At 37.7% G+C, this 22169-nt stretch overlaps 1 protein-coding gene across 1 annotated transcript in view; it reads right to left on the bottom strand.

Annotated features, from left to right (window-relative positions):
• ABCB5 (ATP binding cassette subfamily B member 5) overlaps positions 1 to 22169 on the bottom strand; it is a 117044-nt gene that overhangs the window by 58421 nt on the left and 36454 nt on the right. Inside the window, exon 13 of the mRNA XM_070473281.1 lies at positions 21517 to 21687. Within this exon, the coding sequence (XP_070329382.1) occupies positions 21517 to 21687 (171 nt within the window). The remainder of the gene's footprint in view (positions 1 to 21516; positions 21688 to 22169) is intronic.

The following is a 22169-nucleotide window of genomic DNA, read 5'->3' on the forward strand; positions in this document are numbered from 1 at the left end:
TCCTAGGTTTCAGCCTTTTTTCTGTCACTTTTTGGGTCTGCGATCTTAGACTAGTTTCCTCATTTACTAAATAGGGGAAATTATGCTACCTATATTTTAGGGTTTTTGTGCAGATTAATATTCTCGGTGAAGTGAAGTGAAAGTGAAAGTTGCTCAATTGCTGAAGTATACTAATGCAAGTTTTTTTTTTTTTACTATATGAGAGGTACCAGTATTCTTGGTACCATCCCTCAAAGTTGGAAATTTTGCTGTAAGTAATAGCTTTTATACTATTAACTGTTTTCAGGCAGCAGACCCTTGACTATTTACTGAGGGCAAGCCCAATGTATGAACAGCATGGGGTTTATAACACATGCATAAGTGTGTAACATATGTGTATTATTATTGTGCATGCTCAGTTGCCCCAGTCATGTCTGACTCTTTGTGACCCCGTGGACTGCAGCCCGCCAGGCTCCTGTGTCCTTGGAATTTTCTTGGCAACAGTACTGGAGAGGATTGCTATTTCCTACACCAGGGGAACTTCTCAACCCACGTCTCTTGCATCTCTTGCTAGAAAATAATAATAATAGCTTGAAGGCCAGCAAGGGAGGAATGGAAGTAAGTTTTTACTATATGTGAGGTGATGTAATGTCATTTGAGGGTAGATGGTGATAAGTTAAAGGTATATACTCTAAACCCTAAACCTATCACTGAAATAAAAAAGAGAGCTAATATACTTACAAAAGAGATAAAATGGAATCATAAATAGTATTCAGTTAATCCATGTAAAGGGAGAACATGAGGAAAATAGAAACAAGAGTAGAAAAAACAGCAAAGATTATCTATTTAAATTGGGTGGTTTAGTCGTTAAGTCATTTCCAACTCTTGTGACCCCATGGACTGTATCCTGCCAGGCTCCTCTGTTCACGGTGTTTTCCAGGCAAGAATCCTGGAGTGGTTTGCCATTTCCTTCTCTAGGGGATCTAATAATCACGGTAAATGTAAATAGTCTAAATGCCCCAATTAAAAGTCAAAGATTGTCAGACTGAGCACACCACCAAGACCCAATTGTATGCCAACCACAAGGAACACATTTTAAAAATCAAGACACAAATAAGCCTACAGTAAAGGATGGAAAAAGACATACCTGCTAACTCTGAGTCAAAGATAAGTTGGAGCGGACTGTGTTATCAGTGTCAGACAAAGAAAACTAAGGAGCAAAGCATATAACCAGAATAAAGGAGTATATTCCATAATGATAGAGGATCAATTAATCAAGAAGACCTAGCAATCCTTAATGTTTATGTACATCACAACAGAGTTCCAAAATGTGTGCACCAAAATGGATGCAACTGCAAGGACAAGTCCAATTCACAACGAAAGATGGATAATTCAGTAACTCTTCCTCAATAATTTATTAAGCGAGTACACAGACTTTCTGTAAGGATAAAGAAGACTTGAATAATACTATCAACCAATTTCCTATAATCAGTATTCATAGGACATTCGATCAACAACAGCAAATGCACATTATTTCCAAGTTTACACAGAATATTTACCAAGATAGACCATATCCTGTGTCATAAAACATCTTAATAAATTGAAAATATTCATCATACAAAGTATGTTCTCTGACCACAATAGTATTAAATTAAAATTTAATACAGAAAGATCTCTGGAAACTCCCTAAATACTTGGAAACCAAATAACATTTCTCAAGTAAATGACCTCAGAGTCAACCTAAGAAAACAAAAAGGGAAGAGAAAGTTAAACACAAAGCAGAAGAAAGGAAATAATAAAGATCCAAGCAGAAAACAATTAAATATAAAAGGAGGAAAATAAGCCAAAAAGAGAGACATCAGTATAAGAGAGACCAAAGATACACCCATACATATATGGAAAAACAGATTTTCTACAAAGATGTAAAGGTAATTCAGTGCAGAAATAAACAGTCTTTTCAACAAATATTGCTGGAACAGTTGAAAGTTCATGTGCAAAGAAAATAAAACAAACCAAAAATAAAACAAACTTCAAACCATACATGGCACTATGTACAGAAATTAACTCAAAACTGATCATAAACCTAAATGTAAAAATTAAAGCTATAATATTTCTTGAAGAAAAAGTATGGAAATAATATTTTCGATCTTGAATTTGGCTAAAAATTTCTTAAGTAGAACACTAAAAGCTTGATTTATAAAGGGAAAAATGATAAACTAAACTTCAAAATCAAAGGCTTCTGTTCTTTGGAAGATACTAAGAGGATGAAAAGACAAGTCTCAGACTAAAGAAATATTTTCCAGTTATCTGATAAAGTCCTTATATTCAGAATGTAAAGAATATATAAAGAACTCTCAAAACAATGACAAGAAATCAAATGACCAATCAAAAAATGGTATAAGCATAACATGTGAATGGAAACTTTAAAAAAGAAGAGATATGATTCATGTTGATGTATTGCAGAAGCTATCACAATATTGCAGTTATCTTCCAGTTAAGAATAAAATACAATTAAAAAAAAGAAGAGATATTGATGTTCAAAAAGCACATAAAAATGCCCAACGTCATTCAGTTCAGTTCAGTTCAGTTCAGTCACTCAGTCGTGTCCGACTCTTTACGAACCCATGAATCACAGCACGCCAGGCCTCCCTATCCACCACCAACTCCTGGAGCTTACTCAAACTCATGTCCACTGAGTCGGTGATGTCATCCAGCCATCTCATCCTCTGTCATCCCCTTCTCCTCCTGCCCCCAATCCCTCCCAGCATCAGGGACTTTTCCAATGAGTCAACTCTTTGCATGAGGTGGCCAAAGTATTAGAGTTTCAGCTTCAGCATCAGTCCTTCCAATGAACACCCAGGACTCATAGTCATCAGTAAAATTCAGATTAAAATAAAAATAAAGCACCACTAAACAGTTCTAAAATTAATATGCCTGGATATACCAAGTGTTGGCAAATATGTGGAGTAGCAGGAATTCTCATATAGCTGATAAATATCTTTTACTATTGTGATTATGTAAATATTATGTTTTAATTCCATTGTATCATGATTGTTCAACAGAAAATAATAGAATTCTATATCACTAAAACTAATTTAATAGAAAAACCTATAACAATTTTTAAAAATCCAGATGCACATTATAATTATCTTGGAATTTTTTGAAAAATGCAAATGCCTGGGTATTATTTCTTTTTTCCAAAGCTCCAGGTATGATTCTAATGAGCAGCCATGTTTGAAAATTGGATTATATGAAAATCTTTTATTTTTATCTAGTTTGTTTCACATTTACTATTTCATATTCAGTGTTCATATTGCACCTAGTTTTTTTCCAATTTCTCCATCGTTTCTTTGTTGTTCCTTCTCAAGTCTTTATCAAGTGTAGTAGAAAAGCTTTTGTATACCCACACATGTATATAAATACTATATATAACATATATTTTAGAAAACATGAATTTTTGCTTAGCTAAAGAATTTGACATTTTACACTTGTTATACTAAGTATAAACAGAATGTTAGATTTCTAATTTATATTCACTCAAAACTTTGATATAGCTCCATTTATAGCAGTATAACTGCTAAAAGTCTAGAAAGTTTATTATTTTAGTGTTTAAAAAAATCTGAATGAGGCTAGAAACTTCTAATCTGATTCCGAGAATATAAAGAAATACTATGCTTTAAAAAAAAAAAACCCAGAAATTAACATGTGATACAGTAATACTAACTAAAGTACAGATTTTGTTCAAATTCACAAAATTTTGTGCTGGTGTCCATTAATTGTTTTCATACCTTATTCAAGATTCTACATTGTATTTACTTGCACTGAGCAACTTCACCTGCATGCGACTAATTCTAAGTTCTCTCTTCATTTTTATTGTTACAAATATTTTCTAATTTTCCTTGTTATGGCTCCTTAGATATTTAATTTGAAAGTGGATATTTAATATCCAAATACACGGGGTTTTTAAAGTATACTTGATATTAATTTCTCATTTAAATGCTTTCTTCTCTGCAATTGCCTTCTTTGTTTTTTCAGTCTTTTAACTTCATTGAACTAAAGAGCCTCTTGATCAAAGTGAAAGAGGAGAGTAAAAAAGTTGGCTTAAAACTCAACATTCAGAAAACTAAGATCATGGCATCTGGTCCCATCACTTCATGGCAAATAGATGGGGAAACAGTGGAAACAGTGGCTGACTTTATTTTTCTGGGCTCCAAAATCACTGCAGATGGTGACTGCAGCCATGAAATTAAAAGATGCTTACTCCTTGGAAGGAAAGTTATGACCAACCTAGACAGCATATTAAAAAGAAGAGACTTACTCTTCCAACAAAGGTCTGTCTAGTCAAGGCTATGGTTTTTCCAGTAGTCATGCATGGATGTGAGAGTTGGACTATAAAGAAAGCTGAATGCCGAAGAATTGATGCTTTTGAACAGTGGTGCTGGAGAAGACTTTTGAGAGTCCCTTGGACTGCAAGGAAATCCAACCAGTCCATCCTGAAGGAGATCAGTCCTGAGGGTTCACTGGAAGGACTGATGTTGAAACTGAAACTTCAATACTTTGGCCACCTGATGCAAAGAACTGACTCTTTGGAAAAGACCCCGATGCTCGGAAAGATTGAAGGCGGAAGGAGAAGGGGACAACAGAGGATGAGATGGTTGGATGGCATCACCGACTCAATGGACATGAGTTTGGGTAAACTCCGGGAGTTGGTGATGGACAGGGAGGCCTGGCATGCTGCAGTCCACGGGGTTGCAAACAGTCAGACATGACTGAGCGACTGAACTGAACTGAACTGAACTGAACTGAATTATATTGAGGCTTTCAATGGCTAAGTCAAGGATCTGTCTTGGTAAATGTCATATTGCAGTTGAAAGTATGTGGGTTATTTTTGAATATTTTTTGATATTGCTTTCTAACATAATTCCACACTGATAAGAGAACAGACTATCATTTCAATATCTTTAGGCCATACATTTTTTTCATCTTGTTTATATTCCTGGGTATGTTCCAGGGTCTCCTGGTTTATAGTCTATGGGAAGTTGAATAGAATTTGTATCTTGCTGTTGTGTGAAAATTGTATAAATCTTAATTATGTTGAGTTGGTTCATAGTGCTTTTCAGGTCTACTATATCCTTCTACTTTTCTGTCTATTGATTCTATTAATTTTTGGGAGTTTGATATTGAAACACCAATAAAAATCTTTATTTATCTACTTAAAAATAATTGTAATATATAGTGGAACTATATATAACTTTGTTCTGCTGCATCCAAGTCTCCTGTAAATGCGTTATCATATTTTCCTAACCAAAAAAAAAAAATAAAAAAAAAGAAAGAAGAAAAAAGGTATCTATGAAAAGAAAAGAACATAAAAGGAAAATAGTTTGGCACTTAATGAAAAACTTAAACATACTCCTACTATAAGATTCACTCATTCAAATTTTAGGTATTTACCTAAGAGAAACAAAAGTGTATGCCCACAGAAAAAAATGACATATGGATGTTCAGAACTGCCTTATCTGTTAATATTCAAAACCTGCAAACAAACCAAATAACTCAAATGGGCATCAATACCAATAACTCAAACTGTATTATATCTATATAATGGAACACCATCCACCAATGAAAAGGAACTAATATATCCCACCACATGGATGAGTCTCAAAACAATCACACTGAGTGAAAGAAGCCAGAAAAGAATACACACTATAGAGCTCTAGAAAATGCAAACCGCTCTACAGTTCAGTTCAGTTCAGTTCAGTTCAGCCACTCAGTCATGTCTGACTCTTTGCAACCCCATGAACCGCCACACGCCAGGCCTCCCTGCCCATCACCAATTCCTGGAGTCCTCCCAAACCCATGTCCATCGAGTCAGTGATGCCATCCAACCATCTCATCCTCTGTCGTCCCCTTCTCCTCCTGCCCTCAATCTTTACCAGCATCAGGGTCTTTTCAGATGAGTCAGCTCTTTGCATCAGGTGGCCAAAGTATTGGAGTTTCAGCTTCAGCATCAGTCCTACCAATGAACACCCAGGACCTTTAGGATGGACTGGTTGGATCTCCTTGCAGTCCAAGGGACTCTCAAGAGTCTTCTCCAACACCATAGTTCAAAAGCATCAATTCTTTGGTGCTCAGCTTTTTTTATAGTCCAACTCTCACATCCATACACAACCACTGGAAAAACCATAGCCTTGATTAGATGGACCTTTGTTGGCAAGGTAATGTCTCTGCTTTTTAATATGCTGTCTAGATTGGTCATAACTTGCCTTCCAAGGAGTAAGCATCTTTTAATTTCATGGCTGCAATCACTATCTGCAGTGATTTTGGAGCCCCCCAAAATAGAGTCAGCCACTGTTTCCACTGTTTCCCCATCTATTTGCCATGAAATGATGGAACCAGATGCCATGATCTTAGTTTTCTGAATGTTGAGCTTTAAGCCAACTTTTTTCACTCTCTTCTTTCACTTTCATCAAGAGGTTCTTTAGTTCCTCTTCACTTTCTGCCATAAGGGTGCTGTCATCTGCATATCTGAGGTTATTGATATTTCTCCCAGCAATCTTCATTCCAGCTTCCTCCAGCCCAGTGTTTCTCATGATGTACTCTGCATATAAGTTAAATAAGCAGGGTGACAATATACAGCCTTGATGTGCTCCTTTTCCTATTTGGAACCGGTCTATTGTTCCCTGTCCAGTTATAACTGTTGCTTCCTGATCTGCATACAGGTTTCTCAAGAGGCAGGTCAGGTGGTCTGGTATTCTCATCTCTTTCAGAATTTTCCACAGTTTATTGTGATCCACACAGTCGGAGGCTTTGGCATAGTCAATAAAGCAGAAATAGATGTTTTTCTGGAACTCTATTTCTTTTTTGATGATCCAGCGGATGTTGGCAATTTGATCTCTGGTTCCTCTGCCTTTTCTAAAACCAGCTTGAACATCTCGAAGGTCACGGTTCACGTATTGCTGAAGCCTGGCTTAGAGAATTTTAAGATTTACTTTACTAGTGTGTGAGATGAGTGCAATTGTGTCATAGTTTGAACATTCTTTGGCATTGCCTTTCTTTGGGATTGGAATGAAAACGGACCTTTTCCAGTCCTGTGGCCACTGCTGAGTTTTCCAAACTTGCTGGCATATTGAGTGCAGTACTTTCACAGCATCATCTTTCAGGATTTGAAATAGCTCAACTGGAATTCCATCACCTCCATTAGCTTTGTTCATAGTGATGCTTCCTAAGGCCCACTTGGCTTCACATTCCAATATGTCTGGCTATAGGTGAGTGATCACATCATTGTAATTATCTGAGTTGTGAAGATCTTTTTTGTACAGTTCTTCTGTGTATTCTTGCCACCTTTTCTTAATATCTTCTGCTTCTGTTAGGTCCATACCATTTCTGTCCTTTATTGAGCCCATCTTTGCATGAAATGTTCCCTTGGTATCTCTAATTTTCTTGAAGAGTTTTCTAGTCTTTTCCATTCTATTGTTTTCCTTCATTTCTTTGCATTGATCGCTGAGGAAGGCTTTCTTATCTCTCCTTGCTATTCTTTGGAACTCTGCATTCAAATGGGTATATCTTCCCTTTTCTCCTTTGCTTTTTGCTTCTCTTCTTTTCACAGCTATTTGTAAGGCCTCCTCAGAAAGCCATTTTGCTTTTTTGCATTTCTTTTTCTTGGGGATGGTCTTGATTCCTGTCTCCTGTACAATGTCACAAACTTCTGTCCATAGTTCATCAGGCTCTCTGTCTTTCAGATCTAGTCCCTTAAATCTAGTTCTCACTTCCACTGCATAATCATAAGGGATTTGATTTAGGTCATACCTGAATGGTCTAGTGGTTTTCCCTACTTTCTTCAATTTAAGTCTGAATTTGGCAGTAAGGAGTTCATGATCTGAGCCACAGTCAGCTCTCGGTCTTGTTTTTGCCCTATAGTTTTTGCTGTATAGTGGCAGCAAACAAATCAGTGGCTGTCAAGAGTCAAAGAAGGTTAGAGGACTTGGGATGGAGGGATTACAAAAAGCATGTGAAAATATTCGGGAGTGACTGATTGACAAGTTTGACTGTGGTGATGGTTTCATAGGTGTACATATATGCCCAAACTTTTCCAATTGTATACTTTATTATGTGCAGTTATTGTAAGTCAAAAAACTGTTAAGAAAGAAAGTTGCATGTTATGCACATAAAATGAAAAAGTGAACTGAGTAGCAACTACATCGTAGGTAGGACGCTTTCTTTTTCTTAACTTCAGCAAAGTCTGATAATGGACACTCTGAGTTTCTATGGATGATATTTATGTAACATATTCTGTAGTAGGAGAGAGGTCTAAGTACTACAGTGCCTAATGCTTCCTGCATTTTTCATATTGCCAAATACATAGACTTTTTATTCAACTAATAAGTGGATAATATTTAGGCAATGAATTTTTGCTTTGTTTTTCTCAGCCTCTTATTTACTTTTATGTGGTAATTCTAAACCTTCCTTATATGGAAGCATCCTTATGAATGGTATAAAAGATTAGTAAAAAATGTAATGAGACTTTTTTAGCTTCTTTAAATAAACTTGTAATTCTAGAATAGTTTTAGACTTACAGAAAATTTGCAAGGGTACTACAGTATCCACGTACCTGCACATAGGATACTCCAGTATCATCATCTGATAATTCTATAGTGCATGTGTCACAACTAATAAACTAATATAAACTACATTATTTTTAACTAGACTCCAAATTTTATTCAGATTTCCTTAAGTTTTACTCATTATCCTTTTTTTCTGTTCCAGGATATCACATTGCATTTAATCATCAGGACTCCTTAAGATCCTCTTGACTGTGACAATTTTTCAGATTGTTCTTATTTTTGATGAACTTGATAGTTTTGAGGAATATCTAGGAATATCTATCACATATGTGGTAGAAGGGCCCTCAGTTTGGGTATGTCTGATGTGTCTAGTTTTTAGGGGCAAGGTATTCAGCCTATACTGATCCACTTCTCTCATTCAAACTTGGAGACCCTAGGAGTTAACAACAGTGCCTTAAAAGAGCATGTTAATAATGTTGTTAAGTGGATATGATTTAGAACTATCACCACAAAGGCGAAAATACCCAGACACCCAGGCTTCTGGTCTATATTGCTCCCATTTATTCAATTACTTTTCCATGAGGTTATAAATGTTATTTCCTAAAAGCAACAGAGCTCAAACCTTATTGATAAAGCTATGTTATCAATTAGTTCAATGTTTTCACGGTACTATTAAATATTTCTTTAACAAATTAATGTGTATGAAATTTAATTAAAAATATGAAAGGGCACATATAACACCTCATGTTCAAAGGAGAATGTGGGGAGAGAGAATGTTGTAAAATCAAAGTTTGGAGATTGCAGCTAGAAGAGGTCTGAGAATGGTGTGCAGCCTCTTGAGACAGAGTCAGAATCACAAGGTTTCCTTATCAGGTTTGTCTAATCCTTCTTTTCTTCAAAGAGGGACTCAGGCATTTTTACACACATATATTCTCATATTTCTTCATATATTAGGCATTACATATGGTGTGGGTGTACTTATTCTGAGAAAGTTCATACTGTTGTCTGACACCTGAAAACTGACACTAAGAGATAACCATTTCTGCACTGATGTTGCCCCAACAGGAATGGCCTGAGCTTACACATGTGTATCATTTTACTCTGCCAGAATCCTGATGTAAACTACAAACATCTGATTAAAGTACATATTATGTTGGGGCTTGCCAGGTGGCACAGTGGTAAAGAATGTGCTTGCCAATGCAGGAGACTTGAGTTCCATCCCCGGAACGGGAAGATTCCCTGGAGGAGGAAATGGCAACTCTTGCCTGGGAAATCTCATGAACAGGGGATCCTGGCAGGCTACAGTTCATGGGGTTGCAAAGAGTCAGACACAACTGAGCACAAGTACATATATTATGTTGCAATTAATTTATGATATCATGAATCAGAATCTGAGTATTTCAAACAAATTACAGAAATACATAATACTTTAAAAGGGAAAAACTGCTCCAAAGGCCTATAAAATGGAGCCTGCAAGCATCATGGTATGCACTTAAGGTACCATAAAGTACACTGTGTGTGTATTGCAGGTGCTCAGTGGTATCTGACTGTTTGTGATCCCACAGACTGCAGCCTGCAGGCTCCTCTGTCCAAGGGATTTTCTAGGCAAGAATACTGGAGTAGGATGCCATTTCCTACTCTACAGGATCTTCCTGACCCAGGGATCAAACCTGAGTCTCTTCAGTCTTCTGTATTGGCAGGCAATTCTTTACCACTGTGCCACCTGGGAAGCCCATAAAGTACAATTTCACTACAAGAATACAATTTCACTACATCATAAGTGTGACATAAAACTCATATATGAATCATAGGAAACAAAAAAAAAATTTTGGCACTAATCATTTCAGACTTAAAACAGAGAAGAGATTTTGGAAGCCAAGGCCTCTTAGAAAACTGATTGAAGAAGTTTGAGCTGATGCTTTGTCTTTTAGCAATAACTACTGTAAAGATGGGCCTTCCCTTGTGGCTCAGCTGGTAAAGAATCCACCTGCAATGTGGGAGACCTGTGTTTGATCCCTGGACTGGGAAGATCCCCTGGAGAAGGGAAAGGCTACCCACTCCAGTATTCTAGCCTGGAGAATTCCATGAACTTGTATAGTCCATGGGGTTGCAAAGAGTCGGACACAACAGAGTGACTTTCACTTCACTGTAAAGATAAGGAAGGTAGTGTAATTCATTCCACACTTTTTTCAGATGCTTAGGTGTAGTTGATTTTCAATATGTCATTGTTGCTATTATTCCTTCTAGAAAGTACCAATTTGAATGAATTTCCTAGCACTTCCTCTGCTCCTTCACAGTATGTACAAAGCTGAAAGACAAACCATTAGGTATTTGACCAAAGAAAGGTCAACAGAAAGATTTCTACTTGACACTTTGCATTTTCAGATTACTTCACAATTTCATGCACAACCATAAATCATCAGGTAATTAGCTTGGATTTTGAAAGACAGCATGCTTTAAAACATCTCTCCCAGAATTGATAGGGTAGAGATAAGGGCCTGAGGAGGGCAGCTAGCTTCTCGCCATTGGCGGCCATAGGCCTTGAACAAGAGTGAGCAGCAGGAAAAGAAGGGAGAACAATAAAAAGCTATGAGCATTTGAGAGGGCCTGCATTTGACTGCTGGGTCAATTAACAGGGGTAATAGACTCTCTGGAGAAGCCTGTAAACACAGAGTTCTAGTGTCTAACAGTAAGCATGATCTAAGAAAGCTACAGAACCACAAGTTCTCACTGACTGCCTCCTAGAAGATTGCCTCAGGTGGACTTGGGGCCCACGGATGACAGGTGCTCCATGACCCAGGCCTGTGGTCTTCAAACTCTTTTTCTTTAAGATGAAAAATACTTTCACCAAATGAAAGCACACATAGAAACTTTATATGTTTAAATAAACAATACAGATTAATGAGTAACTCCTCTGTATGAACTGTTGACCATAGCTCTACCCACTCATCCTACCCCACCTCCCCACCTTCTTCCACACCTCAAGAGATTTCTGGAAAACCCTAGTACTTCAAAAAAAAGTCTGGCAAACCTCTCACTACTCTTTTGCAAATTTCCACCTTTCTTAGCTACCAAATTTTAACTCATCTGCTATAAGAAGTTCTATATATGGGCTTCGCTCATAGCTCATAGTGAGTAAAAGAGGTAAAGAATTTGCCTGCATGCGGGAGACCTGGGTTCGATCCCTTCATTGGGAAGATCCCCTGGAGGAGGAAATGGCAACTCACTCCAGTATTCTTGCCCAGAGAATCCCATGGACAGAGCAGCCTGGCAGGCTACAGTCCATGGGGTCACAAGAGTCACACACAACTTAGTGACTATATGTATGTATATATGTATTGGAGTTACACAGGAAACACAGGATTTTGGAAGTCTTAACTACCTCATCATGATGTTGAGAGCCCATTGGCTTGGTGTTCTTCTGGGTCAATATCGGTTCCACAGCTCAACAATAAGAATTTACTGTCCCATCTCATCACCTGTCCAAGAATGCTTTCTCTTTTGTAAAATGTGGTGATGAAAAGAAAAATACTAAGCACTTAGAAGCTATATATAATAAGGGACTCACCTCCTTCCCAATCTCTTTCTTTCAACTTGCATGTGAATATGTATGTGTGCTTAGGTTAAGACCCTTTAGAAAGGAAAACACATTCAAAATCTAAACTCTGCTGAGTTGAAGCCATATGGACTACCTAGTTAGTAACTTGGAATAGGACTCTATAGTACAAAATTTTCTTTTTATATCCTAGATTCTCTTCATTATTACTTCTAAATAACTTAACAAACAACTTGGCAATTGAAGATAATAAAATTATCATCATTTAATACTATTTTCCTTCTTTTAACTTTATTAACAAGCTAACATTTGTGGATAAACTTACCAAAAAAAGTAAATGAAGAAGTAAATAGTGAATAAGAAGAGAAAATGTTACAATAGTTAGCTCATCTTTTTTCTAAGAGGAAATAAAGTCTAACCTAGCTCAGAGCGCTGACCAAAAAAAACCAATACATTAAACATGTCTTATTTGCTAACAGTTGGAACCAGAGAACAGTTACCAACATCAATTGGATCACAGAAAAAGCAGAAAAACTCCAGAAAAACATTTGCTTCATTGACTACCCTAAAGCCTTTGACTGTGTGGATCACAACAAGCTGTGGAAATTTTACAAGAGATGGGAATACCAGACCAGCTTACCTGCCTCCTGAGAAACTTGTATGCAAGTAAAGAAGTAACAGTTAGAACCAGACATGGAACAACAAATTGGTTCCAAATTGGGAAAGGAGTATGTCAGACTATATACTGTTACCCTGCTTATTTAACTTATATGCAGAGTACATCATTCTGAATGCCAAGCTGGATGAAGCACAAACTGGAATCAAGACTGCCGGGAGAAATATTAATAATCTCAGATATGCAGATAACACTGCCCTTATGGCAAAAAGTGAAGAGGAACTAAAGAGCCTCTTGATGAAAGTGAAAGAGGGGAGTGAAAAAGCTGGCTTAAAACTTGACATTCAAAAAACTAAGATCATGGCATCTAGTCCCATCACTTCATGGCAAATAGACAGGAAACAATGGAAACAGTGACAGACTTAATTTTCTTGGGCTCCAAAAATCACTGCAGATAGTGACTGCAGCCACAAAATTAAAAGACCCTTGCTCCTTGGAAGAAAAGCTATGACAAATCTAGGCAGTGTATTAAAGAGCAGAGATATTACTTTGCCAACAAAGGTCCATATAGTCAAAGCTATGGTTTTTCCAGTAGTCATGTACAGATATGAGAGTTGGACCATAAATAAAGCTGAGCACTGAAGAATTGGTGCTTTTGAGCTGTGGTGTTGGAGAAGACTCTTGAGATTCCCTTGGACTGCAAGGAGATCAAACCAGTCAGTCTGAAAAGAAATCAATCCTGAATATTTATTGGAAGGACTGAAGCTGAGGCTGAAACTCCAATACTTTGGCCACCTGATGTGAAGAGCTGACTCACTGGAAAAGACTCCGATGCTGGGAAAGATTGAAGGCAGAGGGAGAAGGGGACAACAGAGGACGAGATGGTTGGATGGTATCACCAACTAAATGGAGATGAGTTTGAGAAAACTCTGGGAGATGGTGAAGGACAGGGAAACCTGGCGTGCTGCAGTCCATGGGGTCACAAAGAGTCAGACACTACTTAGCAGTTGAACAACAAGAAAAACAAGGAAAATCAATATCTTATATAGAAGTTTTCCTTATTTGTGGGGGAGGACAAAGCTTAGGAATAATTAAATTCACAGAAATCACTAAGATAACTACCCATATCATGAGAAAATATTTTCATATATTTTAAAGGTTTCTTACTATGTTTTTTAAAGGCTTTGAAGTATCCTGATAAGTAAAAATGATTTAAATTCATTTGTGGAAAAAAATTTACTAGCTATATACAATAGGATCAAAATAAGCAACTTAAAAGGACAAAAACAAGTTTATTATAATCTCAGATGGGAGTCTCAATTTGGGGTACAGTCTGGGTTTCTTTTCGAAGAAGGCAGTATGGTTTGGAAAGAAGATAGTTTCTTTTTAAATGCTGGCAAAACATACATAACATGAAATTTACCATTCTAACCATTAAAACAATTTTTTATTGACATATTCTTGACCTACAAATTATATTAGTTTCAGTTATATAACAGTGATTTAATATTTTTATAGATTGTATTCCATATAAATTTATAAATTAAAAAATATTAGCTATGTTTGCTGTGTTGTCACTGTGTGTTGTGCATTTTTAAGGTTAAAGTCCTCCTGGATCTGAGTGATCAATTTTGTCTGTGTCACTATTCTTCTACGCTCAGACTTAGATTATTCCTCTTTTGTGTAGTAAAATAACACAAAAATTTAAACTAATTTTAACATCTTTAAGTGGACTTTAGTGGTTTCAGGTATATTCACATTGTTGTGCAACCATCACTGCTCTCTAGTTCTAGAAACTTTTTCTTCATCCCATACTGAAACTCCATACCCTTTAAACCATAACTCCCGATTCCCCCTTTCCCTTAGCCCCTGGTAACCTCTACTCCACTTGCTATGAATTCTACTATTCTAGGTATCTAAGATAAGTGTAATCACACAATGTTGTCTTTTTGTGTCTGTCTTGTTTCTGTGAGCATGTGTCTTCCAGGGTCATCCATGTTACAGAACATATCAGAACACTCTTCAGGCTTAAGACTAAGAACTGTTCCACTGTGTATACTTTCCATGTTTTGATCCCTCATTCATCTGTCAATGGATGTTTGTGTTGTTTCCACCTTTTGTGAAAGATGCTACTGTGAATGCTGGCATGCACATATCTATTTGAGTTCCCAGTTTTAATTCTTTTTGGTTATATCCAGAGGTGGCTTCCCTGGTGGCTCAGATGGTAAAGAATCTGCCTGCAGTGCAGGAGACCCAGGTTTGATCCCTGGGTTAGAAAGATCCCCTGGAGAAGGAAAGGAAACCCACTCTAGTATTCTTGCCTGAAGAATCCCATGGACCTGAGGAGCCTGGTGGGCTAAAGTCCATGGGGTCACAAAGAGTTGGACATGAACATGACTGAGGACCTTTCACTTACTCACTTTACCCAGAAGTGGAATTGCTGGATCATTTAAGTAAGTTCATAAGAGGCTAGATTTGAAGAGCAACCTGGTTTCAAATTTAGCCTCAAGTTCTAGCAGATCAATGAGGCAATATACCATGGTGGCAATATACCATGTTGGTGCACTCAATATGCCAGCAAATTTGGAAAGCTCAGCAGTGGCCACAGGACTGAAAACCAATTTTTCATACCAATCCCAAAGAAAGGCAATGCCAAAGAATGTTCACTACCACACAATTGCCCTCATCTCACATGTTAGCAAAGTAATGCTCAAAATTCTCCAAGGCAGGCTTCAACAGTATGTGAACCGTGAACTTCCAGATGTTCAAGCTGGATTTAGAAAAGGCAGAGGAACCAGAGATCAAATTGCCATCATCTTTTGGGTCATCAAGAAAGCACGAGAGTTCCAGAAAAACATCTACTTTTGCTTTATTGATTATGCCAAAGCATTTGACTGTGTGGATCATAAAAAACCATGGAAAATTCTTAAAGAGATGGGAATATCAGACCACCTTACCTGCCTCCTGAGAAATCTGTATGCAGGTAAAGAAGTAACAGTTAGAACCGGACATGGAACAACAAACTGGTTCTAAATTGGGAAAAGAGTATGTCAGGCTGCATACTGTCACCCTGCTTATTTAACTTATATGCAGAGTACAGCATTCCGAATGCCAAGCTGGATGAAGCACAAACTGGAATCAAGACTGCTGGGAGAAATATTAATAATCTCAGATATGCAGATAACACTGCCCTTGTGGCAAAAAGTGAAGAGGAACTAAAGAGCCTCTTGATGAAGCTGAAAGAGGGGAGTAAAAAAAGCTGGCTTAAAACTTGACATTCAAAAAACTGAGACCATGGCATCTAGTCCCATCACTTCATGGCAAATAGACAGGAAACAATGGAAACAGTGACAGACTTAATTTTCTTGGGCTCCAAAATCAATGCAGACAGTGACTGCAGCCATGAAATTAAAAGACATTTGCTCCTTGGAAGAAAAGCTATGACCAACCTAGACAGCATATTAAAAAGCAGAGACATTACCTTGCTAACGAAGGTCTGTCTAGTCAAAGCTATGGTTTTTCCAGTAGTCATGTACAGATGTGAGATTTGGACTATAAGGAAAGCTGAGCACCGAAGAATTGATGCTTTTGAGCTGTGGTGTTGGAGAAGACTCTTGAGAGTCCCTTGGACTGCAGGAGATCCAACCAGTCAATTCTAAAGGAAATCAGTCCTGAATATTCATTGGAAGGACTGATGCTGAAGCTGAAACTCCAATACTTTGACCACCTGATACAAAGAACTGACTCATTTGAAGAGACTCTGATGCTGGGAAAGATTGAAGGCAGGAGGAGAAGGGGACAACGAAGGATTAGATGGTTTGATGGCATCACTGACTGGATGGACATGAATCTGAGTAAGCTCTGGGAGTTGGTGATGGACAGGGAAGCCTGGTGTGCTGCTGTCCATAGGGTCTCAGAGTCGGACACGACTGAGCGACTGAACTGAGCTGAACCATGGGGGTTACATGGATGAGCTAGAGGGCTGACTGTCTGGGTCCAGGTTCTGGCTTCACTGCTTCCTAGTTATTACTCAACCTCCCCGTGGTTCAGTTTACACATCTGTGAAACAGGAGAATAAATGTACAACTTTCACTGGGTTCTTGTAAGGATTAGTTTTTCTTATTTATCTGTTCCATTATTCCACCTAAAATAATGACTTATGAATGGCTTCAGGGGGTCTATGAACCCCTCAATATTATACATAAATCTTGGTGTACAAGTGCATTTGCAGATTTTTGGGAAAATTTACAGTGGTTTATTTTTCCCTTTCTTAGATTCTCAATCGGCCCTTGATCTATCAAATGGGGAAAAACACTATTCTAAAAGGAGTTAGTGGCCTATAACTTAACACCAAGGCTTATGCATGTGAGCTTGATTAAGCAAGCTTGTAAAATGTCTCATGATGCTTTGGGATGAGGTATTATCTATGTTACCTTTGTTTTCCTAATTAAATTGCAGCCAAGGAATTTCCCTTGTAGAAATTCCCTTTCTGTTCCCAACTATTAACAAATAGTTTTAAAAACAGGGAGGGCAGAAAGAAAAAGATCTAAAGTATTTCCAATTCCACATATAAAGAGAAAGATATTTAACAAACCAAAACATATGTGTGTGTGTATGTATTGGTATGCATCTGTGGGTGTAATATAATTAACCTCACTTCTTGGGGCTTAATTTAATAAAGTAGCCCACAGCTTAATATAATATACCAACTTACTTATTAATTCTCCAAGTAGTATAAATACAATGTAAGGGACTTCAGAGGAAGACCAACAGAATGCATCATATCAGAAACAGAAATGATGATAAAGAAAAGCCCATGGTTGTTGCAACAAAGTGGCTCAGACTCTTCAAAGAATAAACCTGTGATGGAAACCCATCTTTCATAATCAGCAAAGGGCCTTTTTAAGGTTCTCCACTGACGTGGTATAGCTGAACCTCCCTTAATAATTATTCCTTAGATTTGCATACAACTTTTAACATTTCAAAGAGCTTTCACAGGCTTAATTCTAAAATCAACATGGGCTTTCCCTGCTTCCCCAGGGGCTCGCAGGTGTTCATGCCTCCTCATAGTAGGACAGCTTGGAAGCCTGCTGCATTGGCACACCAGGTCCAAACCAGTAGCAGAGTAAAACTCTATAGCTGTTGTATAGATCTTTATCCACTGATCCTAAATCCTCCTCTTGAACAATATTAGTGAAGCAAAACTAGATGGTAGCAAGCCTAAACTAAAAAAAATCCAGAAAAGAGCACTTCAGGCCTTGAAACTCTTCTATATCACAGTCATCCAAACACTATTCAACAAATATTTATTGACTGTCTAATGAGGGCCAGGCATTGTTCTATTGCTGAGTATGCTGCAGTTAACCAATCAATGCCTTTGATAATAGAGAGCAGATGTTTTAGTAGAGGAGAGTAGATATTTTAGTAGGGGAAGAGAGAAAATAAACAAATATGTGTATAATGTATTAGCTGACATAAAGGGCTATGGTATGTTTAAGGGGTACCCAATGCGGGACAGAGTGGTAGGATGTGAGGTTCCAGAAAGAGCCTGGTGCCCAACTCCATAGAACCTTATAGCTTCTGTAAGGAGTTTGGTTTTTACTTAGAGTGAGAAGGAAAGGAACCATCGAAGGGCTTGAAGCAGAAGGGCAACATGACCAAATTTCCATCTTAGTAATATTGTCTGCGTGCTGTGCTGAGAACAGACTGAAGTGAGTAGTATGTGAGATGCCATGTTGTGTGTTAGTCGCTCAGTCATGTCCAACTCTTTGTGACCCCATGGACTGTAGCCAGCCAGGCTCCTCTGCTCATGAGATTATCTAGCCAAGAGTACTTGAGTGAGTTGCCATTTCCTTCTCCAGGATGTCTTCCCAACCCAGGGATTGAACCTGGATTCTTTATCATCTAACACCAAGGAAGCCTGTGGGAGATAGCCATTGCAATAATCCAAGTAAGGACAATAGTAATATTCCCCTCATGCCCCTTTTCAGTCAAAACCCACCCCCTGCCTCCAGTAAACTACTGATTTGATTTTTTTTTTATCACAATTGATTAGTTTTGCTGGTTATAGAGCTTCATACAAAAGGAAGACGATGGGGTAATGGAGAGGAGGGGTTGGGAGGATATCTGAAGGCTGGGTATGGAAGGAGGTGGATGCTGCATTCACCAGTGAGAAAGAATACATTTTTATTGTTCCATCTTTGCTGGCTAGTGGTTTACATGATATTTTGAGCTATAAAAATCTGTTAACTGCTGTGGATTAGGCTGTATCATGCCACAGGGTTCTGGAATTTATAGACAGATGTCTGAGCAGAAATGAGACCTGTTGGATGCCCTACCCTCTTTAGGTGGGACCTCTTTAAAGCTTGGTTTCACAATCACCATCTGTGTAGTGGGTGTACAGAACTCTCATGGCACTGGAGTGTTCATAGCTTTTCCTGTGCAGCCTGTTAGGCTCCTCTGTCTAAGGAATTCTCCAGGTAAGAATACTAGAGTGGGTTGTCATGCTCTCCTCCAGGGGATCTTCCCAACCCAGGGATCGAACCCAGGTCTCCTGCGTCTTCCACATCAGAGGCAGATTCTTTACCACTGAGGCACTGGGGAAGCCCCAACTCTCCTCTGCACCACACGCCAATTAAATACCAAGGCATATATATTTAACGAGCTGTCACCCCAGAGTAACCATTTACCCTCACCTCACAAAAGATCAGCAAAGTCTCCGTACAGTTTCACACCTATACATCTCTATAACGCTGATTTAATTACACCCTTTAAAAACTGGAAAAGAGTAACAGTAATTGAATTTTTAAAATATATACTTGTAATAATCATTTGCAAGCATTTTGTATTTTTATCTTTTACCTTATGATATAGATTTCATTTCAAGCAGTAGAAAAAAATATTGATTAGTTTATCATGACTCTAAGCAACTATTTGCAGTAAGTCACCCCTGCAAGTTGTGAACTTTCAAAGATGTTTCTCATGTCCAATCATGTAAGTTAGTTCACATGTCTGATATATATCATCACTTGTGTGCATTCTCTACAAGTGGCTGTGCTTTGCTGTGCTTTACTATACAATACTATATAGAGTACAGCATCTTTATTTCAAGCCAATGATGTCTGGAAGCAAGTGTAAAAGCAGAGGTGATATAGCTGGTACTGTACCATACTTTTCAAGATACTGTACTGTAAGATTAAAAATGTTTTATTTTTTGTGTTTGTTTGTTTTTAATGGATTTGTTGTGTGAAAAGTATTATAAACCTATTACAGTACAGCACTATATAGCCAATTGTATTAGTTGGGTACCCAGGCTATCTTCGTTGGCTTTACTAACAAACTGAACTTAAAAATGCACTCTCAGAATGGAACCTGTTCATATGTAGGGGACTTACTGTATTTTTGAAAGTCTGAATAAGTTTTGATTGCCTGAAGTGATTAACATATTGAATGAAAAGGCAATGGGCACAACATTTAACCTGTAAACAACTTCAGAGCCTAGTATAATATTAAAAAAAATCTTATATATGTATGTTGATTATATTTCAATAAAACTAGAAAAATTATGTAATTTGAGACAGTTAAATCTAATAATTTTTTAGTACATTCAAGCCTTAAGTAACTAAACATCATCATTAGTATACACAATTTGAGTGTATTCTATAAATAGAGCCCTGTCTTAGTTATTAAGTGTTAAGAAATGAATAGAGTATGAGTCATGCTTTTGAGGAAATAATCATTTCTTCACCAAAATGAACCAAACTGGCAAAGTGTCTACAATGAACATGGATTTTCATATTATTTATTTTATGAAAATAAGAAATATGAGCAACTTGTGGTACTCTTATCATGTGAGATGGAAACAAGGTAAAAATTTATAAACTCTGATTTGCAAGTTGAAGACCGTGACTGCAAAGAGGGTTTCGTTACTGGAAAAAGTATTCTATGGTTTTTCATGACACCACCACTAACTACCTTCCCAGATGCAGTGCATTTTGGTAAAAGGCCAATTCTGCATTGTGGCCATGAAGCATATTTAGCAGCTTATAGTGAGTAGGGGGCTTCCCTGTTGACTCAGCAGTAACGAATCTGCCAGCAATGCACGAGCCGCAGGAGATGTGGGTTCAATCCCTGGGTTGGGAAGGTCCCCTGGAGGAGGGCATGACAACTCACTCCAGTATTCTTGCCTGGAGAATCCCACGGACAGAGGAGCCTGGCAGGCTATAGTCCATAGGGTCTCAAAGAGTTGGACACGACTGAAGCGACTTAGCATGCATCCACACAGTGAGTAGGAAGGCAGCATCAGGGCCTTAGGGATGTTGAGGAGGATGGTTCAAGGTCAAGGCAAACCACATGGTATACTTCTCCACTTGAAGTGAAATTAAGTTAAAATGAGTACTCTGGGATTACCCTAGAGAGGAAAAAATGGTCAGAGAAGAGAACCCCATAGCTGTATATGGAAGAGACAAAGGGCGGATGTGATTATAATTGTGGTAGGGGTATGGAGTTACCCTGGGGAGGTGGAAAGTGTAGACCTGTTGGAATGGGATGCAGACCTATATATACGGGATGATTGCTTGGTTATGAGCCTCATATATATTTTAACACCAAGCATAGCATCTTCTTTTCTCCTCCAAATCACTTCCTATAAACATTACCAAAGTTTTTACAAGGATGAACACTCTGAATTCATAACTTAAGGAGGGCTCTGAAATGAATAAATAATCCACTATGGAGCCATACTTTTTTGTATTTAAAAAAAGTGCTGAACCAGAAATATTAAAATAATGAGTCTGCTTACTTACCTTCACCAGTGCAGCTTGAACTACTGATTCGCTTTCTGTATCTAAGGCAGACGTAGCCTCATCTAAGATCAGAATCTTCGGGTTTCGAACTAAAGCTCGAGCAATTGCGATTCTCTGTTTCTGTCCTCCACTCATTTGAGCTCCTTTTTCCCCTACCAAGGTATTAAATTTCTAATGAAAATGAGGAAAGAAAACAGAAACAGAAGGCAGCATGGTCAGATGATTAGAACAGGAAACGGCAGTCACAGTTGTGCATTTTTTTTTCTCATTTTTTTACTAATTGAACTTTTTATTTTGTATTGGGGTATAGCCGATTAACAATGTTGTTAACAGTTTCAGGCAAACAGCAAAGGGACTCAAATACATATGTGAAATCATTCTCCCCCAAATAGTTGTGTTTTAATGCCAGATTAATCACTGCTGCAGCCTGGATAGTATTTGATCTATGATTTGTTCTTTGTAAAAATAAACAACCATTTTAAAAATAATCTATTGAAGAGAAGACCAAAGAAAAATTTGGCTAGGACTAAAAAAAAATGAGGACATAGCATAATCTAGGATTTTAAGGAAGATTAACAATAATTTGAACCAATTTTCAAAGTTTTAAAGACACTTTTAAAATGCACTGGTATCTTTAATAGAAACACTGTAGT

This window comes from Odocoileus virginianus, chromosome 1 (genome assembly GCF_023699985.2).
Source record: "Odocoileus virginianus isolate 20LAN1187 ecotype Illinois chromosome 1, Ovbor_1.2, whole genome shotgun sequence".
Lineage (NCBI taxonomy): Eukaryota > Metazoa > Chordata > Mammalia > Artiodactyla > Cervidae > Odocoileus > Odocoileus virginianus.